General features: G+C 38.6%; 1 protein-coding gene across 2 annotated transcripts in view; it reads right to left on the bottom strand.

Moving 5' to 3' along the window:
• ANO10 (anoctamin 10) overlaps positions 1-24,031 on the bottom strand; it is a 126,140-nt gene extending 102,109 nt beyond the window's left edge. Inside the window, exons 1-11 of one of the 2 annotated variants that reach the window (XM_075143345.1) lie at positions 23,867-24,031; positions 20,624-20,775; positions 19,337-19,519; positions 17,232-17,366; positions 15,461-15,580; positions 14,144-14,713; positions 11,701-11,756; positions 10,092-10,166; positions 8,910-9,092; positions 5,297-5,488; positions 2,726-2,854 (exon numbers count right to left, since the gene is read on the bottom strand). In XM_075143345.1, coding sequence (XP_074999446.1) covers positions 2,726-2,854; positions 5,297-5,488; positions 8,910-9,092; positions 10,092-10,166; positions 11,701-11,756; positions 14,144-14,713; positions 15,461-15,580; positions 17,232-17,366; positions 19,337-19,519; positions 20,624-20,762 — 1,782 coding nt within the window. In that variant the 5' untranslated portion in view covers positions 20,763-20,775; positions 23,867-24,031. Of the gene's footprint in view, positions 1-2,725; positions 2,855-5,296; positions 5,489-8,909; positions 9,093-10,091; positions 10,167-11,700; positions 11,757-14,143; positions 14,714-15,460; positions 15,581-17,231; positions 17,367-19,336; positions 19,520-20,623; positions 20,776-23,594 lie in introns of both variants that reach the window. The other variant, XM_075143344.1, reaches the window with a different exon arrangement.
• Between the last annotated feature and the right edge of the window lie 958 nt (positions 24,032-24,989).

Below are 24,989 nucleotides of genomic sequence, written 5' to 3' on the forward strand. Positions count from 1 at the left end.
TGTCAACAATTTTCAAAGAAAAATAAAAAAGCACTGCAGAATTAAGGTTACACCTTGTTTTAACCCACTCCCCCAACTATTCACCAAATTTCCTCAGAGTTATTTCCTCTTTTCTTTCAAATCAGTGTAGGAAGTCAGAGGTGATTGGGAACAGTTTCACACAAGCACAGACGCTTGCTTGGAATGTCCTACTTTGTGCCTGTGGTTCATACCAGAAGTATGTGTCTATGGTAAAGCCTGAAGAACTAAACACTATGGGATATAACTATTTTAAAATTATGTTAATAAGGGCTTATTGTTTCCTGCTTTAAGGACATTCACCTACTTCTTTTTGTTTGAAAACTGCACTTGCTGCACTCAGTTAGCATCCATCCATAAGTAAAAGAGGGGAGTTTCATGATTCTGCTCCTGGTACAAATCATGTTGCCATGGAAGCAGATGTTGGATTGATGAAAATAGGTCAACTGTTCAAAAAAAGTCACTGTTTTAATACTTAAAAATTATTATTAAATGTTATTATTTTAATGCTTACCATTATTTATTATGAAATGCTTAATATTTTATTTTATTTAATTAGCATTTACTTTGCTGATAGAATACGTATTCCCACAAAACTGTAGACAGCAGTAGAGTTAGTGTTGTTAATGAAAAAAAAATTATTTTGCATAAATCTGTAGGGGCTGGGTACAGAACGGTTACAAGAATATCACACACAGTTTTTCATTACGTCTGTACTGAGTGATGTCAAACGTTGCCATATAAACATGTTTCCATTTGAAAAGTATTGGTATTATTATTAAAAAGCACTAACATTTTTAAAAAAAAAAAAAAAAATCAGGACATTGCTAATACCTATGCTTGGCTTCAGTAAGAACAGTGCTTTTTCTGTTTAGCTTTGCATCAAACAGATATATAAATATTCAGCTGGAGTCTCAATTACTTAAACCTGATAAAAATCTTTAAGGACAGATAAGATTTAAGTAGGCTACCCCATCAATTGAACATGTGAAAGCATACATAGCCTACTAAAAGAAATTTCTTGTGTTCCTTAACATTTTCACACTGCCTGCCAAGCTGCTGTCAAAATAGCATAAACATACCATAAAATTCTCATCTTCACCTGCAGCAAACACCAGAAAGTAAAATAACTCACCTATATCATATGTTTCTGAATCTCTATTAGGCGATCTAAAATGCTTTTCTATCAACACCCTGACACATCCGACACAATTTTTTCCTACCTTGACACTGATGTACTTTAGATGCACCACCTTTGTCCTAGAGATTTAATGTCATATATCGTTCCTGAATTTTTCTTTACAACTGAAATGCAGAGTTTTGATCATTAGTAAATATAGTAAAGGTGCATAGGAATATTGCCAATACGTAAGATTTGTGCTCCTCTCATAGTTTAGGGATCTTCCTGTAATACTTACAGAAGAAAGACTCAGTGGTGCAAAGTCCCAAAAATCTAATGCAGCACAAACCTACAGCACTACTGTGCGTCTTCCAAACATAGTTGCTTCTGCCCTGCTCCCTTTCACCAGTGAACTGGGTCAGACAGCTTCTCCCAGATCAATTCCCTAATCTGATTCATCATGCACCAGATAAAAGAAAGTGCCAGTGTAATAGATAAGATGGGAACAAATACCCAGGAAGCAAAGGCAAAAATAGCCCCATCTCTTTAAGCTGCCATAAATCCATACTGCTTACATTTAGTCATAACATGATCTCTCTGGGTATGTTGTCCAGTAATGAACTATAGCATTACATTTAAATTGCCAAATTAGTTTTACATTAAAATACCTCACTGAGGTTAACGTAAATGTTCACACACACATAATAGAAGAATACATCAGACTGTCTGTAGACTCGACTAGTTGACATGATTCATATTTAGAGTTAACTCTGCAAACCTTAAGGCTTGGAAAATAAAACTCAAAGCAAGCTCATAATTCATTGCATAACACTTAACACCTGTAAAAACAACAACAAAGAAGTATGTGCTCCTGCTGCACCTCTGTAAGGTGATGCAGTTTAACAACTACACATAGACAACCCAGACCTTTTGCCACAAGAAAAGTAATCCAGTTCCTAAAAGCTAAAATAGCATAATGATGAAAGTCAAGGCAATGCAATACAAGAAAGCTCCGAAAGAGAGATACATAAGGGCAAATTCCTGCAATCTCTGTTATTACATAAAATGCCCATAGTCATCCCTCCTTGCCTGAAAAGGAATGACACTCAAGTGTTTACTACATAGCATTAGGAAAAGATGAAACCCAAATGCTGTTACAATCGCTAGTATTTATAGTCATCATACATACTTGTTTCAGAAAAGCCTTACAAGAAACATCCACAAAGATTATGTAGGAGCTCTTTGTAAGATATGCTGGGGTCACAAACCAAGCAGAGAAATAACCAGTTCACAAAAATGTGGTTATTTTGCTTCTTGAAATAGCACTATTAAATTCTTGAAATACATGAAGCAACAAACACACAGTATCTTGGGAATGTATGGAAAAGTATGGCAACAACATTCACAGTACATGAAAACACAGAAAAGAGGAATCAAAACGCAAGGCTTTGAAACACTTCTTTGATAGGAAAATCTTCATTTCCTTTTAATGTAAGGCAGGGGGGAAGTCTACTTCCTGGTATCATTTCCACTGTTGTTCATGTTATTTGCTACTAAAACACATGCACTGTTTGAAGGCAGACTTACCTCTACCAATGCCACAGTCAGAATAAGGTCCATTTTTGAGTCTGGGAAAAGGGCATTCACTTGTGGAGACATTCCAATCAGTATGCAATTAGTAACAACTGATATTACACTCATAGTTTCAAAAGCCAACTGAAATAAAACACAAATATATTTATAGTTATGACCATTATCTCTAATTTACCAGTCCCCAAATTGCTCCGGACAATATTGCTCTCTTTGTTAAATCCTCAGAAGACCAATTATTTTAACTTTTTATTTTCCTTCATCTTTTGAATTCTACGATATAAGACTTGTTTGGCAAACAGTCCAGATTTCATCAGCTTTAAGAACAGGCAAGGACAAGACCACAACAGGGTTTGCAATACCACAAAGACCACCTGGCAACCTTGAATTTTTCTCAAATATGATTTCTCTATGTGCCTATATGTGTATTTGCTGTGAAGAAGTTAAACAGAATTCTTCCACAATTCCATAGTACTGTAAAGACCTTGAAAAGTTATTTAGAGACCATTAACAATCTAGATGTAGGTAATGCCAAATCACTTCCTGAAAAATCTGAAATAATCCTAAAGGAAAAAAGTGGACAGGAAACCAGCCTTATCCCTGGTATCTTCATGACTCATAACCTGAACACATAGATGAATATGCACTCATCTACAGGTGTACTCCCAAACATAAATTTCTTCCCGGATAAAGGAAAAAATGCAAAATTCCTAGAGGAACTAATAGTCCAAACACTGGTTTTGGAGGTTAAGTTGTTGTTCCTATGTTAAGTCATAGGAAAATGTAAGGATGGTTCAGAATGCCTTTTTTAAATCTCAACCAGTTATACAAGCTGAAATTTGTTGAAAGATTTACATTTCAATGCATGAAATTGCTCAAGTCTAAGAAGCTTTTGCCTTCAGAGCTCCCACAAAATGCCTGAAAATATTACTACAGCATGACAATTACTGTTGCAATATAATGGTTACTTATTCCAAGGTCCTCTCTGGAATGAGAAAGACTGATACTGAATTGTAGCAATTGTCACAATGAATTAGCAGAAGTCACTTTCTCCTTGACAACAAGCTGGTGGTGACTCAGCTCACCTGAAAAATAATTCCACTATTCCTTTAACAGAAATCTTTCAGCCAATGCTCTAGCTTCCCACAAGAAACAGATAACTAAAGTTTTAAGTCATTATTTTTTATTCACAAAGCAAATGCATTTCTACTATTAGTTAAAAACCTACACTGTAAAAAACCCCCATGTGACTGTACCATTAGTGTTATGGTTTTTCAGCCTACTCCCTAGATTGAAACAAACTATTCTAGCAAAACCAAATGCTATTAATATACCTGCAGCTACGCTTGGGATTACGACCACAGCCTCATTTAACTGGTGGTCATACCACTGGTCAATGCAGCTATGCCATTTTGTTGCCATCTATGTTGGCAGCATAGATTTGGACTGAGAAAATGCATCAGATGTTAAAACGCAGTCAGATTATAATTTACACATTTTAATGACTTAATATTAAAAGACTTCTATAAGTCCACTTCATTAATACCTGTGTACATGTCTAATGAACATTGCTCAGAATACTCGGTTTGCATGTTTTTACAGTATGTTTCACTTGAGGTTTCCTGATTTCATCTCTCATCTTCCATTTGTTTCATTTGGTACCAACATTTATAACCCCTCCAAATTAAACAATCCACTAGTTTATTGTGCCCTTTGTCTCCATTACATATAATTAGAAAAGTTGTTAAATAAAACTAGCATATGGATCATCCCCTAGAAATTTCCTCCAACTACTTCACACTCCTTATCAGGCCACTGCTATTACAGAATGCTAAAGTCTCTGGATGCAACTTAATAGCCGCCTTTCTTTTCAGAAAAACCTCTGGTTTTGGAGGAGTTTTACAGGATTATTTTTAGACAGAATCAGTTCACTGATGCAGCATGCTCAGCAGGCTCCAAACCAGCTGGTGCTAGTATGATTGCATGGGCAAACAACTGAGGACAGAAAATCCTTAAGCCAGTATTACTAGCATGAAATTGTTTAGCTAGACTACAATGTTCAGGTTGTGCAGAAAGGTCCAGCTCCTACTCACAGATCCAGGTTATTTTAAAATTAGTCAGCTTGAGTACCAGTAACCACATGGGCACACAGCCAAGCATGGCTTAGGAATCCAAGTAGTTACCAATCTTCATTTGTTTTGAAACCCTTGCTGAGCTCCGCGCATCTGAGATTGCATCAGAAGTTACCATTTGTAAAATACGTTGGCTGTAAAGAGTACTGGGCAGTTTCTGGCAGCTTTGCTCTGTTGCAGTTGCAACAGGACTACAATACATACATATACAAGGACTAATGGAAGGATTTGTTTTCTTTTCAAAGGCAACTGAAAGACTGGTCAAAAACCCTACAAAAAATACTGTAGTTGGATAGATAGTATCCTAAGGCATTGAAGAGAACAAAGTACCTATTAAACTTTAAAAGCGGCTGATAGGTCAAACATACAGCTTAAACACATTTGTTGAAATCTCTTTTAAAACAAATGAATAGAAAAAGAAACACACAAAAATTACCTGCCAAACACCAATATTTGCTGTAGGTTCTGCAAATGGCCGCTTGTAAACTCTACACATCTTTAAGGCATCAGAATATATCTCTGTGATGTTGTTTAACACTGCAAAGACAGCTGCCAGTGGATAAACACATGAGAAAAGACTCACATAGCCAAACTGTAAGAACAACTCCAGGTAATCATCAAAAGTACCCTGAAAAACAAAGCAAAAATAAGAACAACTTTAAGCCACAAAAAATATATGAAGAACCACAGAATTAACAATACAGTTGTAAACACGTTTCCTCATCCCAAATCAGTTGTTTAGGAATGACTGGCGGTAGAAAACAGCAACAAAAAAAATACATCTAGTTAAATTGGAATTACTCAAAACTTCTTAATAAGGGGAGGCCAAGGTTTTTCCTTTTGCCTAATGCATTTTCTGCAACAGTCACACTTCTTATTACATGAATTAATTACATAAACATATTCATCCCATTCAAGTTCCTGACTATCTCAGTGAACAGTTACAGAAGGAACAGTGGGGGACAGGAAAACAGCATCATGCATTTAAACTGGCAGAACATTTTCCTAAGAGCATTGTGACAAGAAAAGTCCTAGTATTTCATGAAAGACCTAACCAGAAAGGTAGATTGGTAGATAGGCAACTCTTTTCTGGTATTTCTGTTCATTTATTTAAAACGAGTAAGTCAGAATTAGTGGCCCACTTGAAGGCTGAAAGGATCCTTGACAGGATGCAGCACTGACATCTGACAGGAACAATTAATGCAAACAAAAAGCCCTATTTTGGCAAATGTGCAACACATCTATCACCTGATCTTTAAACCAAGAACGTGGTTTAAATAAATGATTAAGTATTCACAGGTAGGTTATTATGCATATTTGCGTATTAGTTTTGTAGTATTAATAATAGTTTTCTATGATTGCAGCAGTTATTTATGGAAGCGAAAACAAAACCAACTCATTTTTAAAGAAAAGGTGTTCGCTGAACAAAGGATGGTGAAATACCATGAAGAAGTTAAACTGGGATCTAGCTATATTGTATTCGCCCAGACACACACACATTCCTTTCTCTCAAAAATTAGATATTAGAAATAAAGACTTGACAGTAACTGAGATTATTACAAGAACCACGTAAAATTGGGTTTGGCTCCATACATCAGACACATGGTTCTCCAATCTTTTTTGCTGGTTATAGCTGTTAAACTGACTGCTCTCCAGTACCTAGTGCTTTTTTTCTAGCTAACAGAGAGAGGAAGTAGAAGCCTGCAAGTTCAGAAATCAAGATGGGGTAGTCATTAGCTGCATTCTTCACTTGAGCTCATTTTTAAGTTGTGTAGTATAGCTGGGTCTGACAAATTGATCTGCAGGCCAGACCATGAGGAGCTACCTAACTTTTAAAACCATTCAGGTTTTTCCACAGAAATGTTTTGCATGAACTCTGAATTTTAGTAAGGTGGGACCTTTGTGCAGGATCACTCACTGGAGTGGCAGTCACATATATGTCCCTGCTATCACTTTCTCAGACAACTGTTGCAGGCAGGGAGCAATGCTTCCCCTTGTGCTCCTCCTTCTGGTAACTGCACAGTATTCCCACTACTTCCTCACATCTTTCTTCTCATTTCCTTGTCCAGTATCTATTAACTTTTAGAACAGCAGAGTATGAAAAGAAAAGGAGTATTTATTTTTCTCCTACTCAATTTATGACACTTTGTGCAGGAAGAGAGGAGTCTGATAGGGTGTTAAAGAAATTCCAAAGTGTGCCATTGTCAGCCACAAAAGCAGCACATAAACTATGGCATCAAGGAAACAGAATCAACAAAGAAATTCAGGGAGAAAATGAATTAGAGGAGAGAAGCAGAAATTTAAAAAAATAATAATTAAAAAATTACTGTAGGATGTTTTTACATCTTAAACTGGGTTAAGGGCTGGAGATTTGAAAAGTGAGAGAGAAAGCGGACAAACAAAAAAGATAATTAAATATTAAAGAGTAAGTGAAGGAAGGGAAAGAAAAGAGAAGAGCCTGAAATGCCGAATTCTGTCAAGACTCCTGCCAAACTCCTCAGTTACTAAACATAGTCAAATGCTTCCCCCTTGTGACAGATTTAATTTTAGAAATACTCTTGCCTGCTGACAGCTCACTGCTTGCGAACAAATCAGTGATCTAATATTGTGTATTCACAAGCACAGCATAATTAAAATCTTTACACTGAAAATAAAATTAAGGCCTTGAGTACACTGAAACTGAGGCTAGCAGTGGATACTTCCAAGGCAAAGTCATAACTCTACAACTGACCTGTTGGATCCCCGTGGAAAATTATTCAGGGCAGAATGGTACAACAGGTGCAGATACATTTGATCCAGCTCTACACAAGAAGCACTGGGCAATGTGACTCAAAGACATCACACTGGGTTTGTATGTGCCAGCTGAGAATCGGAACTCAGCGCAGGTCTAAGAGGTAGAGCTTATTTGGGAAGGCATATCAACGCCTGATGCCGATACACAGCTTTTGGAGCTGTGCTGGTCTATTCGCAGGCACAGTGCTGGACTGTGCTGATTTACTAGTTCAGACAGACACTAACTTGAGGATTTTTGCTGTGTTCGCTATTGTAAGATAGCCATACTCTCTAAATCTCTCTCTCCTTATACAAAATGTGTGAAATACCAACCTTCCCAGAGGAATGCAAGTATTAACGTTTGTACAGTTTTTCAGTTGCAAAGGTAGTGTTTCTTTTTCCTCTTCCCATTTCATGGCACTTTATGCAGGAAAAAAGGAATCTGATACGGTGTTGATATCAAATTTCAAACTGCTATTCTCTACCTTTGACATAAAAGGTATGCTCTCTACATAAAATTCTTATTCTGTAAAAGTATAAATCACACAGTATTAAGTCTCTTGTGACTATGCTTGCCGCATCTGATCAAGCAAGTTGTCAGCCAGTCTGCAAGGCCTTAATATACACACTAATGTCTATTTTGTCAATTCCTTTAGAACTGCAAGTAATGAATTGCACGAAGACTGTTAAATACAATTAAAAATTGTACTGGGTAGGAGGTGGACAGGAACGGAACTAGGAAGACAGAGAATTCCAAAGCTGTAGTTTCAAGAAGCAAGAGCTTCTAGCAGTAGTATTGATTTGAAGAGTTGGTCTCTTCTGCACTCTCCATTTCTGGGCCCACCCAGACAAGAGCGCACTCCCTCAGGCTATAGTTTAATTGACAGTTTAAACTAGTATCACCGCAAGAACAATCTAAACCAGAAACAGCCTCCCCCTTCCCTATGACAGGCTACTCATCCTGGTAGCTCCAGGCTACCCTTGGAGATTAAGGGCATATTACACAGATACTTTTCCAGTGATACAGGGTTAGGTAGCTCCAGAATCAGCTGTTCATCCCTACCCCTTTGTGCTGCTGTAGCTGGGATTCTGCACTGTATCGGTTTCTTGATCCAGTGCACCATATCGCTGCATAAACAACACTACCAGCACAATTGATGAAGTTGGAAATAAGCTGCCAGGCCAGGCAGCCAGGAATATTTTAGGTTGCACTGGCTGATGTCTGTGTCAACTACAGCCCAGAAAACTTTCAATTCTTTTACAGTAGTAAAACGTACAAAATAGGTGCCCATTTCTTTCTCCAGGTTGACTTGTTCAACTAATGACAGGTCCGTATCTGTTTTCAGAGAACACATGCGTTTCTTCATCCTCTTCTTATGTCTCTTTTGGAGCCAGTAAGGAAGCAAGGATTCTGCAAACTGATTAAGGATCTGCGAAGTTATCAGCAAAGTGGCCAAGCTCTTAAGTTAAAAAAAAAAAGAAAAAAAATTAATAGATCTGTAATAAACCTATGATCATTTCCAATTTTGGTGTTCTAGTAATACTGTAAATTGATATACTATGATAAAAGAAGGCCAGCCTAACAAAACTAGCAATAGCATACGGAAAGTGTAGCTGCTCTAGTTCTCATTCCTTGCTATGTGCTGAAAAGGACAAAATAGGAGTTAGACGTCTAAATATTTTGTGGATCTGGATGTATGTACACCAAGTCCAATGAAGGGTAAAGATACACACTTAACCTATACCAGCACCATAACAGAGCTAAAAAATGAACTTTTTTTTTTTTTTTTTTCCTTCTTGCTTTTTACCTTAAAGTATAGGAAATGTCATGACTGTCATGTCTGGTATAGATATGTCAAATGTTTTGCTAGAGATCTCTTTAGAGGAACAGAATTCTCAAGTTCTCAATTTTCAAGTTGAAATTCTTGGGCTTTTGTTCATTATACTTGAAGCAAAAATATTTTTCTTATACCCAATTTTCATGCATTTGAGTTCAAAAGATGTTAACAACAGAAAGCTGATTTCAAATACCAACTACAAATTATTTTTGCTTTTATTTATTCTCAGCTCCTCACTGTAGCCATAAACTTAATCATTCTCCTATCCTCAAGAGTCTCTCATTAAGAACACTACAGAAAAAAACATTTTCTAATATAAAGGGGAAGAACGAGGAAATTAAAATTTTCCAGCCTCATCTGTGTGAGGGAATAATCAATTTATTTTAAAACAGTTCCTCAGTTACATGGAGGGAAAGAATTGCTCTACATTACTCTGTTACAATTCTGCAACTGTGCTAGAGGAACTGAAATATGGAAGCTGGATTTGTAAGAAAATATTAACTCGACATGAATGTATTTCATATATATTTTAGAAAAACAATTAAAAACTGAAGTCCTATTTCAATCAATCTTTCATTTTCCCAGATTCATCAACATTCCTAAGATGTTCTTGGAACTCACCTGCCTCAAAAGCTTCATATCAAACAGCACAAAGGCAATGTAGAAGAGAGATGCAAAACAATTTAAGAAGTTAAACTGCAATTAAAAACACTTGTTATTAGGACTCAAGCAAAAGTTCAAATGCAGAATATTATCTAATTTAACAGTTATCTTGACTAAATAGCTTCCATGCAGATGTAAACTGCCTATTAAAATTTTCTTTACTGTTTTTAAAACTTAGGTTAGAAGAACCTCATTTTCAATATTGGTCTTACCTGTATTTTCATTTCACAAGCTTAACGCTTTCCTAAAGCACAAAGGAATGTGGTCATTAAAAACACATCACCTTCTACTTAACTTTCATCTTTTGGCGGTTTCCCCACAGGTAATGCAATAAAAGGGATGTATTCATCTTAATTTAGGGTAATGATTTTTTTTTCCCAAAGAAATACTTTATCAAAATATATACATTGGATGACGTATTTCTCAGTATGTACAGCTGTTCCTCGATACATGTTAGCTGAGCTTCATGTTTAATCACTTAAGAGGTTTTACAAGAGAAATACTGCCTGCCTCTAAAATGAGACATAATCACAGTATTGTACCTGAAAAATCATAATCAAGCTCTGAAGTAGGAGAAAACTTTTCCTCTTTGCTATCAGTGCTGGAGCTCATGGATGACATGGATAATACTGGGGAGTGCAGAGAGCCACTCATAGGTTGAAAGTGAAACTTGGGGGGGGGTTACATTTGACATTTTATTTTTTTTTAAATTACTTTACATAAATTTCCTATAGGGAAAAAGAGAGGGTGCTACTTTTTGGAAAAAGGCAGAGACAAAGCTATAAATGATATGTACAAGAGTTTTAGCTCTAGACATTACCAGTAACAGAAGGATAACAAGCAGATCATGAAAAAAAAAATAAAGCAGCATGCTGAGTTGAGGGGAAAAAAAAAAGGGAACTCTGGAAGAGAATCGAACGATCTTTTCAAAAAGGAAACAAGAAGATTAAGTCTCAAAATAAGCCAATCTTTACAACTGCTTTTACTGAACATCTTATATGGGAATTCAAGATTTACAGTACACTTCCTTAGAATGAGTGTTGCATCTCGATACACACCTAAAAGAGCAACCAAACATATATACATACACACGCAAAAGCTACTTGTTCAGAGCCACAAAGTAAACAGATCAGTATATATTATAAACTGCATAGGAGCAGACTGATGGACATGTATCTCCAGCCTCCTCTGACTGGTTGTCTGAATGTTAGTATATTTAATACACAAACTTTTTAAAATATGGGTTTACCATAAAATCTTGCAAAAAGTGAAAGGAATAGTTCCCAGTCGAAGACAGGACCGCATCAATTAACAGAAAAACTTACATATACAGAATCCTAATAAAAGAACAAATCAATACAAATAAAAACCCAATTCTCCACTATAAAAAGAGGCATCTAAAACAGTCGAGCAGTTACTGCAACCACAACAGAAATCCTGCTTACTCTGGTATTTGGCCTTGAACAAAACTGTAGGTCAGTGAGGTAATGCTAGGAAAGCACTAATAAAACACATGACAAGTTCTTTTTTTAAATCATCTTAAAAGCTGCTTATACTACATACTTACCACTAAAACCTTCAGAATTAAATGATTCTGATACGATGATTCCAGCCTGTGATTTTCTAAAATACCAACAAAATTATTAATCAGTAAACAGCAGAAGCACTTCTCATGTACATTGTTATACAAAGAGTAAACAGACATTTTTCCTCCACCTAAAAATTACTTAACTAATAGTTTATGGGGAATAGTTCCTTCAACACATTATGGCAAAAAGAATTTATACTGTACCAGTACCTCACTTAACCTATAAAGCTAATCTGATGCACAATATTGACATACATATTTTTGGCCACAACTCTGGTATTTTTTCTACTGTAAAGGTTTTTCCTTTTACATCTTTCTCAGAAGAGCTGTTTTATAACAGAAAAACCATCCATCATTCTTAACACTTAAAAAAATGTGCCTAGTGTTTTTTTTTTTTTTGGCTGAAAACAAATGCAAAACTAACTGGAATACATTATAAAAAATAACAATACTAGATTTGATTTAAAACCAGTAAACGCTCACAGAAATATTCCCATCCATCTCCAAGGAATTCAGATCAGACCCTAAGCTCTAAAGCAAGACTAGGGTGCATGAAGTTCAACTGATGCATTACTCATTCTAAAATTAATATTTTCAGTTCATTCAAGATAAACTGTCAGAAGCTGATGTTTGAGGAAGGCTGGTTACTAGAGAGGGGGGAAAATGGAAGTGAATGGGAGTTTTCCCGTTTCTTTTTGCTATTTTGTCAGATTGTGCCTTTAAAGCCCTGGCTAAGCAGTAATGGAATGAGGACGCAGCACACTAGCATGAGCTGTGTCAAGAATGCTGAGAGATCGTCACCTACGGACCTTGCTCAGGACAGAACTGCAGAGTTCTACTCTGATAGAGAGTGCAGTTGGGCCTGACACATGGAAGATGCACTCGGGGGACTGAATGCAATTTTTACTTTCAGTTTTCACTAAACGATCAGTTCTCATGAGAAATGGGTGCAAGAGGTGTGCTTAAAAATACTCCAGATTGTTTCCTATGCTTTGCCAGTTTATCTGTTTAAGTCAGATCTTAGCTGAAAATATGCCAGGTGAGAGAGGAGGTAGGACAGCCAGATGAGCTCTTCATCCTATTCACAGCATGGCAGCATAAACGGGTTGGATAGCACAGAAAAGGCACAAGTTGTCAGTGTAGTGAGTTACATAAATACTGTTGCTGCTGAATACAAAACATCAGCTTAACATCAAAAAAATCTGGGTTAAAAAAAAGCTTGGGTTACCTGTTAAAGACATGTTAGTTTACCTGATCAACACAACTGGGCATTTTGCATAAAGGCTTTTTCTTGCAGTATAGTGAAAAAAAATGAAACAAAACAGTCAGCTGAAATCTAGATATGAATTTGAAAGTCATTATTTAAATAAAACCCTTCAACAGTTCATAAACAAATCAAGAAATTGCTTGCTTTTACTATTGCTGCTGTCAAGTTGAATTTGCTGAGCAAATCATTTTGGCATGCATAACCAATTCCCACTTCAACACCTCTTTTTATTCTGTCTTCTGCATCAATCTCCCTTTTGCTTAATCTTTCTTAGGTTAATTTTCTGGGGCTCCAGCTTTAGTAACCTGGATTCTGTCCTGTAAATGTGTGCCATATTGAGCTACACAAAACACTTAAATTCCCATTAGCTTCATCTATTAACTTGGTCTGAAATTGACTGCACTTCTCTGTAGAAGTGCTAAAATTCAAAATAATCACTAAGATTTCACTATCCTTATGTTAGATTACAAAACATAAGGCCCAATCTGTCAAATAAGTCACACACAGGGAACACAAGGCAATCTATTATAACATTCCTCCTCTTCTGAGAATGCCCAGAGAAAAATATTTTCATAGGGATGTGAAATCTCTTTGTTATATATACACAGCATACACAAACACTCTCATATGGCATTTAGTTGATGTTTTTAGATTTTGTTCCAGTATCTCAGTGCCTCTGTCCTCTGCACAGATGTATCAGTAGACTAAGATGTCTTCAGCAAATCCAGGTTGTGGATGCAAGCTGCCAGGACGGTCCCTCCTGCCATCCACCTCTGAGCTCTCATCCTTACGATCTCACCTCGCCGCTTTTGCCAGCACTATGGCTGATATAGACAAACAAAGGGCTAAATCAGGGAAGGGGGACTTCTGCACCAAAGGCAGAGAGAGGCTGAGGCGGAAGGCAGGATCACCCCTTTTGATGGCATGCTAGACTCAGACCAAATTAAACCAAACATGAAACTGCAGTCTCAGAATACTCGAAATAAATGTAAGAAGTTAAAATGGCCATCTCTTTTACCCCACAGTAAAAAATCTACTTCAGGAAATTTCTTTAGCATTCCATTGAACAAGAAGTCACAGTAACATATTCTACAAAGAAACAAATCCTAAACATTTGGGATTCTAACTTTAAGGAAGAATAAACAACTTTCTTACCCCATGATGTTAAGAATTCAGCAGCATACCGATAGATACGGTTCATAATTTCAATCACAACAGCGTATATGATACTGGGGACAAACAGCATCAAGCTGCTGAAGTTAGACTCATTCTCTTCATGATAATCCAGAGCCCACTGTTCCAAGTCAAAGTAAATCATCATCACGTACAGTGAGAAGTAGAGGCAAAGGCACACAAATGGTAAGGACACCAGATAAATCCGCATCTGTCTCTTAATACTTGAGTACACTGGTTCCTCCCTCCCAGTGACAGGATTGACACCCAGGACACCATGGAAGCCTGGTCTTGGTTCTTCAAACTGTCGTTTCATCAACAGCGTCCCCCAACGGTATGTCATGAGGGCGCAAATCCGCTTCCAAACTTCCAGTATCACAGTGGACCAGAGCAGGTTGAATGTGGCAAACATCACATATTTGTCATAGTCTTCCCATGCAAACACATAATAAGGAATCCCAATGACAGCCATTGGAATCAAAGCAAATGTGAAGTACTCTAAGAAGCCAAAGTAGAGAGCAATGGTTTCACCAAAGTAGCAGCGTACATCATCTGCAGAGAAAAATGAATCAATTAAGACTACACTTAACACAGATGTCAGTATAATATCAAACTTGACTTTACACAAATCCCTTAACCCAAGTTTTTTTTTCTAAATAACACAATGAATATTATTGCTTTTTTTGTTCCTCCTTCTCTCATGTTCCAAAAACTCAGAAGGTCATTTGAATTTCTTTTTATGATATATATACACGCATAAACATATATACATACATTCAGATGGTAGGGAAGTCAAATATCTCAATACTTACCGTATCAACATCGGATATCTAGAGGGAAAAAAAACCAAAACACTAGCATTCTTGAAAACTGAATCTATCAATGAATGGCTAGGATGGCATGGAAGACATCTGGTATAAAAACAAATTCTAACAGTGAGTGACACCTAACTTCTGAAGCTTCTCACTGGTATACGTACACCTAGGAAACAAATTTGTTTCAGCCTGCTCAGGGCCAAAAAGCACTAGTTGTGCTTTGCCAGCCTTCAAAGAACTAAAGGAACAGATGGAAAGGTATATTGAAATCTTAAACACGTCAGAGAGCACACCCAGGCTGAGACATTCCCTTCAGCAGTACTTGTACAATACTTACCTTCCACACAGGAGTTTCACCTCCACAGAGGCTAAATGCTGGAATAGAAGTTAGGACGGACCCTTGGTCTTCTCACACAAACCGAAGAGAAAACCGCTCCAGAAGAAACCCTGCACTTTATTGGTAGTGGAGTAAGTGTTCACATACCTAAAGGTTGATAGCCAACTTTGACTCGGCCATACCAGCTGTGACGGAGCTTTTTCAATTCTTCTCTATCATGCAGCGGGAAAATCTGAACTAGAACACCACTGGTCAATAATCTTCTCACTAGTGGCGAGGAGGGAGGGAAAAAAGGTACCTAGTATTCCTTCAAAGGACAGTGAAGTTGATACAAGTAAACAGGCTATATTATGTACTTAGCAAGCCTAAAGTTACTTTGAAATAAATCTAGCATTTAAATCCTAAAAACAAATAAAATGTCTGCACGTTAGTTAAAAATTATCCATTATAGAGAGCAGTTCTACCTATTCCTACAAAGAGTGTGCTGAAGGGAAAGAGTAACCTTTTTACATCTATTAACTATACCATAGGTTTGCAATATAATCAGCTGCAGCTTGAATAACAGAAAGTGCTACAGGTCAGAACTGAAATGCCATTGTAGCTTTGTGGGGAAAGGTCTGGCTCTTGCATTTGAGCAAAGAAAGGCATAACAAATCAAACCGACATAGCAAAAATAAAACACTAAATTCAAGAGCCATTGTTGTATTCATTATGAGAAAGATACTAAAAACATTTTTGCATTATCAATTTACTAATTCATAAATTACAACACATCTTCATTGCAAACAAACCAAATATTCCACAATTTGTATTTAACTTTGTTATGGAAAGCAATACTACCTGTGTTGATAAACAATTAACAAACTGCTCTGGAAGTTACAGCTGTAAAAATATTAAAAAAGAAAATAAATTCAAAAACAGGAGAGGGGAGGCACTGGAAGTTGTGTGATAGTTTTTTACCATTTCCCATCGGCATCTACTTGACATAACTAGAAAAATACTTTAGCTATTTTAAAAATTATCAATGTAAACTCATCTGATATCTACATTTATTTACATTTCTTGAACCACTGACATGCACAGATCTGTTTCTTCAACGACCAACACTAATGAATAAAGACACTGTTACTAAAAGGACATACAAATATTAAAAGATAAACTCTCCTAAGAAACTGTAGCATCTCTGCCAATGAACTAGTTCCAGCTACCATAAAAATAGCACTAGCTGTCCTTGCTTCTTTCTCCCATGAAAAGGAAGAGCTCTTGAAGCAGAGAGGAGGATAAATGAAATCAAATGAATGAAATAAAGCTTCCTTCCTTCATATTGTGAAATGTATAGCTCTGGAACACTGTTACTCATCCCAGTATTTTTATACACAGACAATCCAAGTGTATCATTAAGTAATTTTTTAAAAACAAATATTTTTGGTACTAATTATAAAAATAATGGGTGACATCGATATACATGAAAATTATCCAGCTGAAAAGAACATAAGGCCAGAGTCTCAGCCCCACAGAAAGACTCAGGTTGGAAGGTCCTCTGGAAGTCATCTGATCCAACTTTCTGTTCCAAGCAGGTCCAGCTTACACTGGGCTGCTCAGGGCCTTGTCTAGTCAAGATCTAGAAGTCCCCCAGGACAGAGTTACCACAATCTCTCTAAAACCCTGTTGCAATGTTTGATTACCATCCTTGTGAAAAAATATTTTCTTAATATCTATTCAGAATTTCTCTTGTTGCACTGTGCATCCATTGCCTCTTGTCCTATCGCTGTGGAGCGGTGAGAAAACAAAGTTGATTAAAATAGTGGGACTTCAATGTCTGAAGGATTTCTCTTTGTTGCAAGAAAGTTAAGGTTTTTTCACCACAAACACTATCCTACGTCAACACAATGAGTTACAGGCAAACTACATTGCTTACCAACTGATTTTCCTGGATACAGCTTTGACTGAGGATATCCAGGGATCATTTTTTCATCTTTAGCTCTCAAATTTTCGAGTTCATGTTTGATGATATATTGACATTCTGCCATTGTAAGGAAATTGTGATTGTCATCTAAATCAAAAAGAAGGTAGTATGAAATTGTGCAGCATAGGAAGGCAACCTTGGCAGCAAATAACTATCAAAAATTACCAGAATCAAAAAAAAAAAAAAAATTATGTGATAATTACTGCCAATCAACATCCATTAGCAAAACCTCCACTTTTTAAAATAAATGTCTTGGGAAGAAATTTTCTCTAACTAGCACATGTTGGCCACTGCATTTTTGACTATGCAGGTGAACTAAGAGAACAATCAATCAAGAGACAAAGACACTCCTGAAGTACTAATTGCTGGAGGCTGGGTTAGTGTACCAGCAAGTATACTCTTGCCCTGCTGAAAGCCTCTTACTTAAGCATCCACTATTTGCCAGTCTCAGAATCTCCATACCCCTTTCTGCCATACAGTTCCTGAAGTATTTTCATAATGAAAAACAGTGAGATGTCAGGACAAATCTCCCTTTCAGTAAGCATTTCACACCAAATATCACAGTATCTTGCTCTTTATTGCCCATACAACATAATGATAATTAGTTCAGATAAAAACACAGAACTAAGGTAAAACAATAAGAAATCTTTCAAAAAATCCCAAATTTTGAAGAGCTACAGCAACAAACCTATTGTCAACCCCACCAATTTATTATCAAGGAAACAGAGTCTGGTTTCCTTGAGATAACGACCAATTGATTATTTTTTTCCCCTTAGGAATAAGAAACTATAGTGATGGTCCTAAATACACTAAGAAAGAAGCTAACAGCAACAAATTTCTAATACAAAGAATATAGTATCAGTTAAATTGGGAAACTAGAAGTATTAGTAAAACAACACAGGCTGCAGGGTTTCTTTTGTAGATGACATTTTTCACCTCATGTAAGCATAGTCAACTATTTTATCCTCTGATCAGATTTGGACAAAACTAAAATTATATTAGTGTTTTAAAAAAGAAAAAAGACCAGGAGATACAGCAAAAATTATCCTTTAGGTTTACAGCAGTTGGAGTTCCTACTAGAGTTCCTACTAGAGAATGTTAGCAATGACAATCAGATTAGCATTAAGAATGTAAACGCATGAAAAACAAAATGGCATCTTTGCAACTGGCAATTCTTCTCAAGGCTTCCTAATTTCAGGAAAGCAAGTTCACAAAAGAAAAGACACTGCAACAGTTACTGAACACAGCAGCAGTGTTGAATAAACTGGCATCAAACAAACAACAAAACTCAACTTTATTATTGTTTCAGACAGATCCAAGAACCTTTATATTGAAAATGTGGTGAAAGGCATCACTGAAACAGGCACATGAAAAGTATTAGCAAGACTAAGCTGTAACTCCAGTATTTACCTGGAGAGCAAAATGAGTTCTACCACTGTAGGGAGGTTAAATACCTTACAGGTAGTACATTTAAAAGAAAATGTCACTGTGTTGGCACCTCCTTAAAATAAAAGGGGAAAAGGAATGATTTCGCTAATCATGCCCAAATTCCATTGAATGGCTCCGTAGTGTTACTAAATTATTTAATTCTGTTTGATGTGTAAATATAATAAAGCAAAATATTTCTATTTTCTCCAGCTAATTATAAGATAAAAAGCCTCAAAACTGGCTCACAGGTGTTAATAAGAAATTAAATTGCTATGTTAATTCATAACATTGATTGTTAATCCTGCACTCATGTTTATCAACTATTTTTTCTTGTCTTATTTTCAACAAAAATCTTTCACACAAATAAGAGACTATTTGGAGCATACAAAAGCATAAAGTAAAACACAAGCAAAAAGTGAAAGCCATGTGAAAAAAAAAAATATTAATTTCATTATATGATCTGAATTTCCATAGGTAAAAATGAGTATTTTTATCATGGCTTGTTCTTCCTATTTCTGTTCACTGTTACCATTCCTAGGAATAGAAAGACTGTGAAAGATTTAACAGTGTAATTGCTTATAATCTTTAGCCACAGCTTTGCAATGACAGAGAGCCCTAAAATTGCTTACCTGCAAAATCTTTGAAATTTTTTCTACTGCTGTATGTAAAAGTTCTCATTGAGTTATCATTACATTCCTTCACCAAACCCACAGTTTCAGCTCCCAGCAACAGCCTTAAGTGGGAAGCTCCAACTAGATAAATATTTTCATCTCCATTTTCCGTGACCAATGGTTTAACCAGCAGTTGTGCACCTTTAAAGTAAAGAAAAGCAAAATAAGGAAGAGAATACATAAAAATTACATCTCAAAAACCTAGTATTTTAGCATCCATCATATCGGACCTAGTTATCAGGAGTGCTGAAGCTGCATCTTTTTAAGGGCACAAAGAATTAAGGGTTCATCAGCACCTCATGTGTGGTGTTGAGAATCTTGCAGAGTCACCCCCTGATTTAGCCCTGTTTCTTGTGGAAGCACTCACAGACAGTGAACTGGAACAATGGGGACAGTTTGGATGTACTCCTGTCATGCTCACATCACGTAAGCAACCAGTGCTTCTGGAAACAGTCCCACTCGTTTTACAGAGACTGGACTTTTGAAGTAGAAACATCCCTGACTTACCTAACAGAGGCCTGAAAGCAAATTTGTAGTCACAAATCCAATAGCCACAGAAATATTACTGACCATAAGATATAAGCCACAACAGCCATAAATAATGCCTTTCTAAAAAATGTAAAAAAAAAGTTTAAGGAATTACAAATTGATTAGCCTAACTTCAATTCTTTGAAGTATACTAAAACGAGTAATGAAATATTGTCTTTTTAAGAGCCGACAAGCTAGCGAAAAGATAATTAAAATCCAACACAAATTTATCAAGATTAAATTGCTTCCTGCTAACTTAATTTCGTTCTGCAACATGGTGCCAAGTCTTGTGGACAGGATAGTAGATGTGACGCATCTTCATTTTGGCAAGGCTTACAACGTTCTCATAAGCAACAAGAGAAACATGATCTAGACAATTAATATAAAAACTGGTATCAAAGCTATGTTGGAAGACAGGTTAGCAGGGTTTCACTGCAAAAATGGAAGGATTCTAGAGTTCAATAGGCATATGACTTCAAGTCAATATTTTCATTAATAACTGGATTAACAGGGTTCAGTTATTACATTTTCATGACACCAGCATGAAGTTTTAGTCTTACATAAAATTAAGCAACTTCAAAAATGAGAAATGGAGTGGGATTGGCTAAACAATAATTAAACCACAAATCACCTGAAAACTAATTTTCTGTATGTCTTCATATTATGATGACAGCCAATTTGATTTCAAAGTGTTACAGAAGATCATACTGTACTCACCTCCGTTTGCTTTTTTGTCCACAATTCGTTTAGTGAACCATTCTATGGTTTCCTCTTTGGTGCCTTTTGCAAGCTCAATTACTACCAGAGGCCTGAAGTTAGGCTCAAAAGTATCCAAGAAAGACCAGCTTTCAGCCATCTTTTGAGACTTGCTAAGTACAAAAACAAAACAAAAATGCCAGTGTTAAAAAAATATTTGGTATCAATCTAAAAGACACAAAACTTTACTATAGTGAGTTACATGTGCCTGCGCTTGGCAAAGAGGTAGGTGCCCATTTCTGTGGACCTACTGAAAAGAGCAGTTTGAGTAACCTCTCCAATTGTCACTTGGCAAGATGCTACCAGTCTTCAGTGGCATTTACGTCCTACTCTCTAAGTAGAAAAATTGTTGTTGCTACGTATAGCAAAGCAGTAGTGATGAGAAAGCAAATAAATAAATTAAAACGAAGTAATAAGGAGAAACTATCATCAAAAACAACAGCTTGCAACTTCCTACAGTGTATTTGACAGCAAATGAAAACATTAACAGAAGAGAACATTAGTCAAACAGATATCTAAAACCAATAAGGTTCTCCTGGTAAGAGTGTGCAAGCACATTATATGTTTAAGGAGGAACCTTCTCAGTTAATCTTGTGAAGCTTTAACCATACCAAGGAAACTTATACCACCTTGGTTGGTGAGCAGGACACCTATCATATAGATAGGCAAATCATGCACAAAGCACTTAAATGACTTGTTGAAAGATATAAACCAAGTGTTCTGTGACAAAGTCCAGCTGCAGTGTCGAGCATCAATGTAGCTTTATATGTAAATAATCCAAATGATCCAAGTGAACCTTTATAGAATCATAGAATCATTTAGGTTGGAAAAGACCCTTAAAATCATCGAGTCCAACCGTTAACCTAACACTGCCAAATCCACCACTAATCCATGTCCCTAAGCACCACATCTACACATCTTTTAAATACCTCCAGGGATGGTGACTCAACCACTTCCCCAGGCAGCCTGTTTCAAGGCTTGATAATCCTTTCAGTGAAGAAAGTTTTCCTAATCTCCAATCTAAACCTTCCCTGGCGCATTTCCTCTCGTCCTATTGCTTGTTAGTTAGAAGAAGAGACCAACGCCCACCTCGCTCCAACCTCCTCTCAGGTAGTTGTAGAGAGCGATAAGGTCTCCCCTCAGCCTGCTTTCCTCCAGGCTAAACAACCCCAGCTCCCTCAGTCGCTCCTCTTAAGTCTTATTGACATTGTGCCGTCAACTTTTATATAAATGATTCTACAGAGATCATTACATCAGGCATTGATACAAAAAGAGAAATCTGGTAACTAACCTACTCAGTTTAAAAAAAAAAAATTAAAAAACCTAACCAAAAAACCTATCATAGACTGAATTTACTGAATTTAAAACTGAGGGGAAGGTTTAGTGGTTTGGGTTTTGGTATTTTTTTTTTTTTTTTGCTATTAACTTCACTGAAGAAAGGATTTTACCCACTGTCTTCAAGCAGTTTTTCTCCTCCTGTTCAAAGACTGAAATTACTTAATTTCTAAGTAAGTTGCTCTAAGGATGCAGTTCAGCTTTTATGACAGTTACACTTGTGTGATTCACAGAGAAATCACAATCTCCGGTATTTCATATAAATTATCCTACAAAATACAGTGATACTGTAAACATATGCATTTCATAATAAACAAGTCTATTTGCTTTTGACTGGCAAAAAAAAAGCTTTCAAGCCAAATTTCAATGGAGTTTTCAGTTAGTTTCAGTTGCCAGTTCACATGGACACAATTCTGCAGCATTCGGATTTACAGCTCTGAAGCCAAATATGTATGTCTTTAAAAGAAATACACTAGATTAATAAAGTATTTTAAAACATTTTAGATGTACATCTGCACAAGCAGAATGAATCAGACAAAGGAAAACATAATCAGGGATAAGGCACTGTAACTGTGATCGTCAGTGATTGACTACACTGTCTTGACGAGTTACTCCACCTTATTGCATCACTTTCCATAATCAGTTTTATTTTTTTTAAAAAAAGATAATGCCTGCCACATTGTGCATACTGCGATTTCTGAAGAATTTAAAAAATTAAAAGCACTAGATAATTTTTAAATATTAGTAGTTAACCGTAACACTTCACAGAACAGTTATCTTCTGAAAACAGCATGCTACTCAATAAACTTGGCTCCTATCATGTACTCAGAGTCATTGTGCTTGGCGTGGTGACTAAGTCATATTTGTTATTTTTAGGCTTATTACTACTAAAAACTAGAACAGGGCTGAAGCACTTTTCCAACTTGGGTTTCTGATTTCCTATACCACGGAGTAGCCAGTTCAGTGCCTAGCACAGGCCCTGTGGGGTGTTAACTCGGCCGCTGCTTTCATACCTACGCACAGTGTAACTTATGACAGACCCAGAAGCGTGGGGGACAGAGACAAAAGGACTTCTAATCCCACCGGTCCCCTTCCCAGTCACGAAGTTGGGTGGCCGCCCAGGGCGGTCTGCAAGCCAGCGCATCCCTCAGCGCAGAGGGAGCTTTCCAAGGGGCGGCTGGCACGGTGGCCGTGCAGAGCGGCGGCGGCAAACCGGCACACCCGCTGCCCGGCCCCACCCAGCCCTGCCACCAGCCCGTTGACCCCGGGCAGCCAGAAGTGGCAGCGCCCCTCGCCGTGACCCGCTTTCAGGCGACCCATAACGGCGCCCTCCCGCTGCCAGGCTGCGTCTCGCTGTCCTTTTATGGGCACCGGACGACCGGGGCGGAGAGACGCCCGGCCGCCCCCCCCGCCGGCACGGCCGGTGACTCACTCCCTCAGGCCAGGCCGCGCTCCGCCAGCGAGCGCAGCCCTTGCCCCCCCCCCCCCCCCCCCCCGCCGCCGCCGCCGCCGCCGCCGCCCCGGAGCCCACCGCGGCCGCACGAAGCGGGCGCGAGCCCGAGCACCGCCCGTGTCGGCGGGGCAAAGGGGTGCCCACCGCGCTGGGAACAGGCCGGCTCCCGCAGCTGAGCCGGTTCCAGGCCCGGCCCAGAGCCCTCGGGCCCGACATCCTCATTCTCCCCGCCCTCGTGAACACCGCCGGGCGGGCGGGCGAGCGTGCCTGGGCGGTGAGGGGCAGCTCGGCGCCGGCTCCGCGCCCCGGCGGGGAAGGCCGGGGTGGGCGGGAAGGGGGGAGGCTCCTCCCCTCACGGCGGCGCAGGCAACGAGAGCCCCTTGCCGCTGGGCGACGGCCGCCCGCTCCCCACTCACCGCCGGCTGCCGGCTCCACATCCGCAAGGCAGGGCGGGAGGCGGGCTGCAGCCGCGGGCTGCTGGCGCGAGGGCCACCGAGGCGGCCCAACGTGCCACCGCCCGCTGCCGGCCACGCCCCTCCGCCCCGTGTCCCCGCCCGCCGCGGCTGGGTCTCCTCCTCCCATTGGCCGGAGGCGGTGCTGCCCCGCCCCGTTCGCGTGCTCACGGGGCAAGCGCGGGACGGCTGAGGTGAGGCTTCGGCCGTCGGCTGGGGCTGGGGGCGGCCGGCGGTGGCGGTTAGCGGGCCCGGCCCGGCGGCGTCTGTCTGTCCTTTGTGCCATAATGCTTTCAAAATACTTTTATTACAGTGTTTTATCAACACTGGTATGGACCGTGAGCGCTGGCTTCATCCTCCTTTTTTTTTTTTTTTTGCACCTTTCCCTTCCCATGCTGTCTCCGGTGAGGCCGAGTCTCCTTCTGGAGCTCGAGCTAAAAACCCTGCACTTCAGCTGGATTAGTTTTATGTCTGAACATCGTTTACTACAGGCAAAAGAGGACACTTTTGCATTTTGATACCAAGATTTTTGTAGAGAATATAATTCCACATATCCATTCGTAGCTGAGAAGAGCTAAGTGACTGCGGAGTAGGGAGGGCTGAAGAGGAGGCTAGCTAGCAAAGCACGCTCCCCTACTGGCCTTGTGGAGGGCGTTTTAAAGTAGGTTCTCCAAATATTTTTTGGTTTGGACAATATTAGTGACTTCAGTGTTTCTTGCAAATTAGGTAAACCTACAGATGTGAACAGTGCATACAGGTTTAGAATGATTACAGAAACTCCCTCACAGTTTGAAATACCGGCTGGGAGTTGCACAGTGTTTGCCTCTGTGGTTTATGCCAGGTAGGCACACCACATATTGCCTAACAGCAAATGGCTCTGAGCTACAAAGATTGGATTCGTAACAGCTTACCAGGTAACATGAGTCTGGTGCAAACCAGCTGGCTGCAAGGCAACTTCATTTTGGCTTATCTACTGGAATTGAGGACTGACCACAGGAAAAACCCCCCAGTGTTAGAGGTTTTTTAGAGCCAATGTATAGACCCCATACAGAACAACTGCCACAGGGTAAGCTTTATCCTTCCTCTG

The sequence above is a fragment of the Calonectris borealis genome, chromosome 2 (genome assembly GCF_964195595.1).
Source record: "Calonectris borealis chromosome 2, bCalBor7.hap1.2, whole genome shotgun sequence".
NCBI lineage: Eukaryota > Metazoa > Chordata > Aves > Procellariiformes > Procellariidae > Calonectris > Calonectris borealis.